Genomic DNA, 9,522 nt, shown 5'->3' on the forward strand with positions numbered 1-9,522 from the left:
AATGGCAACACTTGTGGTCCACCAATAGTAAGTTTTAGAATATTAAGTGAAAAGAATAATTTGGTGGGAGAAAATGGAAATGGGTCACCTTTCATTTGGTTCATTGGTGAAGATCTGCAGGTGACGTGGCTTCTTCGCCATCTCTACATAACTATCCAAACCTCACGATTCCAATATCCCCTTTTGCACTTTTTCCCTATCTCTTCTCTCTCTTTTGCTATCCTGAGCTTCATCTTTAATCAATCTCACCCCTTCATCTTCCACCATTTTTGATCAAGGCTGTGCATGTTAGCTGGGAAGCTGATCAAGCAAAGATATTTGTTTTTGCGAAAAGAGGAAAGGGAAAAAGAAAAAAAAAATCCAAAAACAGAGGCAAAGCCAAAGCTTTGTAGATAAATGCATTTACGGTGGCTGACTAAAAATCTTCTTTTGCCTTTCGCTCGCGGCTCGCCGTAAACGCCACAGAGCATCCCATCCATCTGTGTGCTAACGTGCGCCTTCTTCGGTGAAGTGATTCTTTTTTTTGATTGATTTCTGGTGGTCACTTCTGATCTTCGCTTCTCCGATCTTTCTGAAGTAGTTGTGTTACCCTTTGTGGAGGAGTATTGCTTGTACAACTTAGCTCTATTAATTAACTGGTTCCACAGTCTCATGAGTTCTTAACTGGGTTTTCTTTTTGGTTTGATTTTGATGTGGTTGGTGTTTGATGAGATGGGTGATCTTCCGATACGTGAATGAAGTTAGTGATCGAAACCCTAACCCTAATTTGGATTCTTTGGGAAGATTGACGAAACTGTGGATGGAATTTCTCTAGTATGTATTTAACCTTTTTGTGTGTTTCCTTTTCCTTTCTTTTTCTTTTTCTGTGGTCTATAGTTGATTGGTTTGTATTTAGGAAGGGAATCGCGTTTTGTGTAGGTTCTGGTTTACCGGTTATGGATTGCAAGGAGCTCAATTTAAACGAAGATTGTGGTGGCTGTGGTAGCGGTGGAAAGAATGGGGGAGATGGGTTTATAGACAGGAGCAAAGTGAGGATTTTGCTGTGCGATAATGATTCAAAAAGTTCAGAGGAGGTTTTCAAGCTTCTTTTGAAATGTTCCTACCAGGGTACAAGTTTCCCTTCTTTTTTATTTTCTTCTTTGTTTTTTTCTCCTTTTAATAGAATCGTCCGGATTCAAAGTACTGCATCATAAGTAGTCATTTCAGCTATGATTTTTGAGATTTAAGACTTGGATTAGGTTACGGTATCTAGAAGTTGCTCAAGGTACCATGCGATTGTGTTTAATTCTAAGATCTTCTGTTACAATGCGAATATCATTATTGTCCTATTCTACGGGTATCTATTATTTTATTTGTTCACTGTTCCTAAACTTTCTACAGCAACACTAGCTATTGACAGAAATGTCAACTACTTTACTGATGCAAGGTTTTCTTTTCTGTTGACAGTCATCTCCGTGAGTTCAGCTAGGCAGGTCATCGATGCTTTGAATGCAGAGGGACCTGAAATTGATATTATACTGTCGGAAGTTGACCTGCCAATGGCCAAAGGTATGAAAATGTTGAAGTATATCACTCGAGATAAAGAGCTCCGACGCATTCCTGTTATCAGTAAGTTCTGGTTTCTTAACTGCCAACTCATCACACTTAAGTGTCCGTTTGGATTGAATTAAGAACAAAATATTTTTCAATAATACATTTCCTTTTAAACACTTCTTTGTAAATGAGTTTAAAATTTAAACACTTAATGTTTGGTTAAACTTTTTTATAAGTGTTTATACATGAATTTGGTTTTTAAAGGTTTCTCCAAAATAGATTACTCTATAAATAAATTTTTAAAAAATACATTATTTTAATTTGCAAACACTACCATTTTTTTTCAAAATAGTTTTTTGACAAAATTAAACACTTTAGAATCTCAACCAAACACACCCTAAGTATCTCTAGATCAAGAGAATGATCTAATTCTCCGTTATTTGTTTTATCTTTGTCTTGCTTTGTAAGTGATGTCAACACAAGATGAGGTCCCTATTGTCGTTAAGTGCTTGAGGCTTGGAGCAGCTGACTATCTTGTAAAGCCTTTACGGACAAATGAGCTATTAAACTTGTGGACGCACATGTGGAGAAGAAGACGCACGGTGCCTCCTTGAACTGAGATTTTTTTTACTCCAAACATTTACATTGTTCTTCCTTGTAGTAGTTTTCCAAATAGAATTGGGTTGCACATTAGTTGCAAATAAATATGCAATTGAAGTATCTATGGCATTGTCCCTTTGAACCTTTGCTGATGATGTTTGTATATCATGGTTATTTATTACTTCCCTAGTATCTCACTGGTTAGCTTTTGGTGTCTGCAGACATCTTCCTTTTCACGTACAAAAATATTCACAATTTCATCTTAACAGCATTCTATCTGGTTTGTGATGACAGCTTGGACTGGCGGAAAAAAATATTTTGAATTATGAGTTTGATTTGGTGGCATCAGATCCAAGTGATGCTAATACCAATAGTACTACTTTGTTCTCGGATGACACTGATGACAAGTCACGTAGGAGCACCAATCCGGAAATGGGAATTACCGCGCCTGCAACACATCAAGAAGATGAGGTTTGTATAATATGATTTTTGAAGGGTTTTTGTTGGTAAGGAAATGATTTTTCTTTTAAGTTTTGAAATTATAAATGCAATATTAAGTATTGGGATGTTTTGTGCGTAAATTTCTCTCTTCTTATCTATCGCTAACTGTTACACAGGTAAGACTGCTTGAGCTTCTAATGCTAAATAAATTGTACTTTGCCTACAGTTTTGGATAAATGTAGGAAGTTATCTATTAATAAAGCGATACTATTTTGATGTTCATTTGTGTTTTCTTTTTTCTTATGCATATCAACTTTCATTAAGTAGATTGTGCATCACTTAGAAAATAATGCTTTATTTTTCTAATAACTCCACTGCAGCAATTCTTGGGACTTTATGCACCTTAATTCAATTTGATTGATAGCAATGGTTTTCACAATTTCTATCTAGCGGTTCAAACCAAGACCTCTTAAAACTTCTCCCAAGCACCATGTCCTTGCTATCAGACTGCTCCTTGGTGGGGTTTTCGAAGTTTTTTAAAGTGTAATTAATGTTTGATATAATACAAAGAAGTGGTTTATGGATGAAATATTATATATTATGATTTTGGCTTGGCCTTGTTACAGTTGATAGGTCGGTTTCAATTATGATTAAACGTCATAAAACTCAAGGATACAAAGACACAGTTGGACATAATGACGAATTCCCTCAATTTGGGACTTTAAATTTTCTTTTTTTAAATTCCCGTACTTGTCCAACTAGTAGTATCATAAATAGGTTGAGTACAGACTAGTTTATCAAATTCTTGATGGGTTTATCCTAGTATTATGAAGTGGATTACATGGAAATTCTTTTTCTTTTATTTGTTCATTATTTTATCGACTCCATCTACATTGTACCCTCAAATGGGAACCTAATTTCAATTCATTGACTCTCATTTTTCAGCCTGGTATTGCCGCCACAATTGTAGAGCCTCCTGCTGTTCATTCAGTGCAACATCAGCCAGATGTACCTGGAATTAGTGAGCGCCGAACAGGTAAGCCAGTGATCAAATCGACGTGTTCATGATTAAATTTGTCGAAGAAGTTTCTTTCAGAAGCAGGCAAATACCGTCACTTCTGCTGGAAACATATGTGATAAATCTTGTGTAATAGTTGGTTGATTCTTAGTTAACTTTTTGTTCCTTCTACCTTTTTTCAGTATGTAATATAATAATTTTTGTGACGTCTTGCAGGGCAACCTTCTTCATGTCCCAGAAAGAGTGAACTAAAGATTGGGGAATCATCCGCATTCTTTACCTATGTCAAATCAAGAACTGTGAAAAATAAGGCAGTAGATATTGAAGACAGTACTAAACGACTTTTGCTGGAAGAAAATCATCAAGAAACTAGTCAGCGTGCGGTTCGTCTTCCCCCAATACAAGAAATTGGGGAGGCCTTGGAAAGCCATTCACAAGGAGACGAACACCCAAGCAGTACTAGTTTTCCTGATTCTTTTTCAGTGGAGAGATCTTGTACACCACCTGCTGGCACAGACGTTCACAGGGAAAGAAACATCAATGAAGAAAATTGTTCTCAAGTCCTTCTGCACTCTCGAAATGGATCTCAACTTGATATTTCAGGCCTTCCTGTGCAAACGCAAACTGCTGCTTATCCTTTTTATATGCCAGAAGGTATGATGTCGGCGCAAATTTACCAAAACAACCTGCATGAAATGCAAAATCATGCGGCAATGATGTCACAGTATGGTCATTTTCACCATTGCCCTCCCAATGTAAGTGGGGTGGCATCTTATCCTTATTACCCTATGAACATATGTTTACAACCCGGTCAAATGCCAACTACCACTAATACTCATTCATGGCCATCTCTTGGGAATTCATCTTCCAATGAAGCAAAGTCTAACAAATTTGATAGAAGAGAGGCAGCATTGATTAAATTTAGGCAGAAAAGGAAGGAGCGCTGTTTTGACAAAAAGATTAGGTATGTTAATAGGAAACGGCTTGCTGAGAGAAGGCCGCGTGTGCGTGGCCAGTTTGTAAGAAAGGTAAATGGTGTCAACGTAGATCTTAACGGACAGCCTGCATCTGCTGATGATGTTGAGGATGAAGACGAGGAGGAGGAGCTACTATCAAGGGATTCTTCTCATGAGGATGACGGTTCAGGATATTAGAAAAATATGCTTGCCAAGTGACCAAGGAAATTCATTTTGGAATGGTTCCGGTGGCATTACTTATCCCTGGAATACCTGAAACTTATGCTATTAAAGCTTTATGATCATTACTCGTTCCTGTATGGATCCGATGGAATATTATGAAGAATGCATAACCATTTTTATCCAGGGAAAGCAAGCAAGTGCACATATTTACTACATGCAATCTCAATGTTGGCAAGAGATCAAATGTCCATTTGCCTGCACCAGGTCTTTGTAGCCTTCCTGAGTACTGGTGGCTAGAAACGATTTCTCGTGAGAGTAATTTAATCCGGTCTTGCTGCTCATGGAGTGCCCAAGCACACGGATCTTGAGGGCCAAATTACACTTCAAATATCAACTCCCTGGTGTTAAATGGGTCGAATCAATCATCGAAAATACATCGGCCAACATTGGACATTTGCAGAGAAGAATAGCTTTTTGGAATTTCATTCAAATGAAGCCTAGATCTTAACCTACTCCCAATCTCAACTTATGTAGTTTGTGATAGATCTGCATCGAAAGATCGACCAATTTTATCAAAACTGTATGAACTATTTTCATTGTATTGTCTGATAAAGCTGATTAAAGTTGTGTCAATATAAAATTATATGTAAAATAGGAACTTGATTCTCTAGTTCCAGCACAGCCAACATCTTCATAAGATCTCTCATATTTCTTCAAAAAGTACTTAACAAATCTATTTACAAATCAAATACACCGGTGCATAAGAATAAGCTTCCCAGTCAGTAAACCAAGTTGATAAATGGCTGACAATATAAATACTTTGAATCGCACAAATAATGAAAAAATCAATACAAAATCATCTGTATACATTCCAGCTCTGAACTGATAACTTGCTTTTGTGCAGCACAAACAGACTCCACTCCTTCGAGGCTTAGATGGTGTCTTGTACTCTTGCTCTGTTCTTCAACGCACTGCAAAGACTGGAGCTTTTGTTTCGGTTCACCAATTAGCTGCTACTGGAATCCATCTATAGTATAATAAATCTGAACAGAACAAGAATCTGAGCCGGTGACGGAGCGGGGGTTCAAGATAGCTGTTCTTGCTGTATCTCTCTCTCTCTCTCTCTGAGATACAAGCTAAACATTCCCATCTTGTTTCATTTTCCAATTTGAAGGCAGTACTTTCTGTTGAGCTAATATCAGTGATCGATTCAATTGTGCAACTTGTTGCATTAGATGACTGATTTTCTGGATAAAGAAATAAAAAATCCCAGAATCTATCAGACAAGTATGAATCAATAAATCTACAACTAGAAGAATCCAAACCTTATCAGCTTTACAGATAACTAAATTGACAGTGAAGAGGACCAGCTAAAAGTATAGGGGAACAAAGATAATACCGAGAAAGTCAACAACTTCACTACTTATGATGCCTCCCACATGCAAAGATGACTTACTTTTATGTATAATACAAACAACCCGACTCAATGCTAAGTTATATTTTTAAGATGGTGTCAAAATTTTAGTTGTTTTAAATTAGGAAACGCCATGTTGTGTAAGCACGAGTGTAATTATCTTCTCTAATACCCATTCTACATAATACAGGGGCGTGTCCAAATTCAAACAGGCATTACCACAGACACTCGGTGATTATAAATTGACAAACCTCGTCTTTCTCCTTGATCATCATCTTCAATTGCTCAGAACTTCGACGCAAACGGCGTTTACGAGCTCTCTTGTACAACCACAAAAGAGTCACCAATAACCCAATCCTTCCTGCAGGGGAAAACAGCCAAAAAGCAGCATTGGACCAAATTGTGGAAGCCATTGCAGTAATCCGTGGTCGTAGAATCTGAACCCCCAAAAGCAGCCACCTAGAAGCCACCATGGGCTTTTGAATTTGAGAATCAGATGGCTTGGGTGAATGTGGGTGTGAAGCCTCGTCATCGGAAAATGAGAAAGACGAGAAGGATGAAGAGGAGTGAGACGACCTAAAAGACGAGGATGGCGAATTGGATTGAAACGAAACTGAGCTTTCTCGTTCGTCTTCTTGAAGCGATGGGGGCTGTAGATTCTCGTGTTTTGAAGGGGGGAAAACAGAGAAATCGTCCTTGGGAGGAGAATCCCTAATCACCACCATTGACGAGGAGTGATGGGAAGTGAATGGAGGGAAGTCTCCCCAGTCGAAAACCGATCTGGATTCATCACCCGCCATTAACACGCTGACCCAAACACTGAAATGAGAAATGGAGGATTAATTATGAGTTAGAAAAAGCAAAGAAATATGGGCTGTGTTCATGGAACAAACAAAGAATTCGAATTTGTTCCATTCCAATTGGGGCCTTAGATGGAGTTTATCCATTAGAAGAACACAATTACAGGAGTAACCCTCACACTTGAAACTTCAAAATCCAAAATTCCCCTTCAAGATCTTTGATCTTTTTGGAACCCTAAATGTCCATATCCATAAACAGAGAAGGCCCAAACAAAACAACCTCCATCAATCCTTCTCATTTTCTCTTTCACATTACAATTACAATTACAACTTTACTTTTTATTTGACATCCAAATGCTACGATTTCGTAAAGTCTAAGTAGGTTATTATAAACGGACTCATACACTCGTGAATATAAAAGAACAAGTTATGAAAAGTAATTATGAAGTTTATCTTTATAATAATATCTCGTTTCTTTACAAATATTTCAAAACTATGAACTCTTAAGAATGTTGGATGAAGATTGTGATATAAAATATAATAGTGTGGAGGTGACTTTAAAAAAGAAAAGAAGAACATCGTTAGAGTGTCTATGATTCGGTTCGGTTTAAAGTTAAAACTGCAACAAACCGAAAAATACAAAAAAAAACTCATTCGAAATTGAATCGAATCACTCAAATGTGTCAAATCGAATTGCTTATGCATAAATAAAATTGAATCAAAATTGAACTGCTTATGCTTAAATATTAGAATCGAAACCCTTTATGAACATTATATATAAATAAAAGTCTTACAAAGTTACAAACATAGTTTAAATTAATTTATAGAGTAATTAAGTACAAGACATAGAAGTTTGAAAATTGATTATTACAAAAGTACATTTATATCCTACCCTAAGTTAAACTGAATCGAACCGCATAAGAATTGGTTTCAATTTAACACAAACCGAATTGAACCACGTGCATTTAATTTCAGTTTGGTTTTCAACTGAACATCCCGAAGCATCACTAGATAATCACTAAATCATTTTAAGTTCGAATATTTCTTTCAAATTCATAAATTAGTAAGACAAACTCAAAATTAAAAGATAGGTTTGACTCAGCACGAATTGAGAAACTTTCTCAATACATTTTATATGTAGGTAAGTTATTAACCCATTAATTGCTTCAAAACCTCAAACCCAAACAATGATATTAAAGACTAATCATAGATCCTAACAAAGGCAGCACTTCAATTTTGAACCTATAGATTTGACTTTATGGGCAACCCTATTTGTTGCATTATCTCACGTCCTCAATTATGACACCCGCTTTACACAAACTCTCTCTTCGTTATTCATCATATTCGCATATTGTATCTCATACACGAAAACTAATATTAATATTCAACAACTTTCGTAGAAGTCAAAGTTAACAAAAACGTAGAGATAAAATAAAATTAAAATTACTATATTAGTAAAGTAAATACATACCAATAATAATGATTAGCATATGAATGAAATCTAAAAGAATATATAATCTTATAGTTTTGTATAAGTCAATTAGCCACCTCTCAATTGTCTTTTCAAAGGCTCATAAATAAGATGTTCATATAATTCATATCTTTATCCCTTTGTGAAGGATTAACACATTGACTAGTTTTTAGTAGGTGAGAGATCTCTTTTCAATTATTGTTTTTTTCTTCTTTTTTTCTTTTTTTTCTTTTTTTGTTTTTCATTTTTAAATTCAACTTGAAATTATTTTAACACCCAAAAAGAAAATTTAATTAATAATATGTCAGAGAAACTCATTACTCAAAATTAATGTGTCAAATATTTAGGTATGCTGCCAAAGTTGTGTGTCATGCAAAATTAATATATGAATTTTCATATGACATTTCTTAATTCATTCATTCATCATTAAATTAATCAATTGATTAATTTAAGTGATATTTAACCTACTAGTTGACATCTTCATCCCATCAATAATATATTCATTTCTATAATTTGGGTTTGATCAACATATAATTGATTAGAACTAATTATAGATCTTTAAGTGTCGGTTGTATCAAAGTCTAATCCTATCCTAATCCAATAATTTCAATTTTAATTACTTTAATCTTTTCATAAAATTAAAAAAAAATACCAAAAATTATCAAAAATAACAAATTTGACAAAATATTATAATAAAAATTTCAGATTTTATCAATAATAGGTATATAATTTGAAGACAAAACTATCTTTTTTTTTAATAAATTAATTAATTAAATTAGGAATAGAGTATCTTTTTCATTGATATAAAGCATAATTGCAAATAGGAAAATGAAAAAATTGTTTCTTTCTTTGTACAATTGTAAAGTGTCATCTAATGTTTATTTAATCAAAATCACTATTTTGCTTACACCGACACTCTTTAATACCATATTTATTCCAATTTTTGTTTAGTAATTATAACAATTAATTTAGCACTACAAAATTCAAATAAACTTATGAGAAATTGAAATGAATGGATGATATATAATTATATTTGATTAGGGTAAAGAGGAAGTTGTGATTGAATAATTTGATGATCATAATTTAGGTGAAGTTTCAAAGTAATG

The 9,522-nt window shown here is 34.8% G+C and overlaps 2 protein-coding genes across 4 annotated transcripts; one reads left to right on the forward strand and one right to left on the reverse strand.

Moving 5' to 3' along the window:
- The first annotated feature begins 257 nt into the window (after positions 1-257).
- LOC101220107 (two-component response regulator-like APRR1) lies at positions 258-5,401 on the forward strand. Of its 3 annotated transcripts, none has more exons than XM_011651603.2 (7): positions 258-813; positions 896-1,107; positions 1,447-1,608; positions 2,002-2,135; positions 2,428-2,604; positions 3,520-3,610; positions 3,809-5,401. In XM_011651603.2, exons 2-7 carry the CDS (start codon positions 936-938, stop codon positions 4,744-4,746), a joined length of 1,674 nt encoding a protein of 557 aa, XP_011649905.1. In that variant the 5' UTR covers positions 258-813; positions 896-935; the 3' UTR covers positions 4,747-5,401. The 3 variants fall into 3 exon arrangements, with proteins under 3 accessions (XP_011649905.1, XP_011649915.1, XP_004137419.1); XM_011651613.2 differs by having other exon boundaries at positions 900-1,107; XM_004137371.3 differs by having other exon boundaries at positions 919-1,107.
- A 20-nt stretch (positions 5,402-5,421) lies between these two features.
- Positions 5,422-7,253, reverse strand: LOC105434678. Its single transcript, XM_011651616.2, has 2 exons — positions 6,397-7,253; positions 5,422-5,978 (listed from the first exon to the last, which is right to left on the reverse strand). The coding sequence occupies exons 1-2, from the start codon at positions 6,943-6,945 to the stop codon at positions 5,868-5,870; spliced, it is 660 nt and encodes a 219-aa protein (XP_011649918.1). The 5' UTR covers positions 6,946-7,253; the 3' UTR covers positions 5,422-5,867.
- Between the last annotated feature and the right edge of the window lie 2,269 nt (positions 7,254-9,522).

This window comes from Cucumis sativus, chromosome 1, assembly GCF_000004075.3.
Source record: "Cucumis sativus cultivar 9930 chromosome 1, Cucumber_9930_V3, whole genome shotgun sequence".
Classification (NCBI taxonomy): domain Eukaryota; kingdom Viridiplantae; phylum Streptophyta; class Magnoliopsida; order Cucurbitales; family Cucurbitaceae; genus Cucumis; species Cucumis sativus.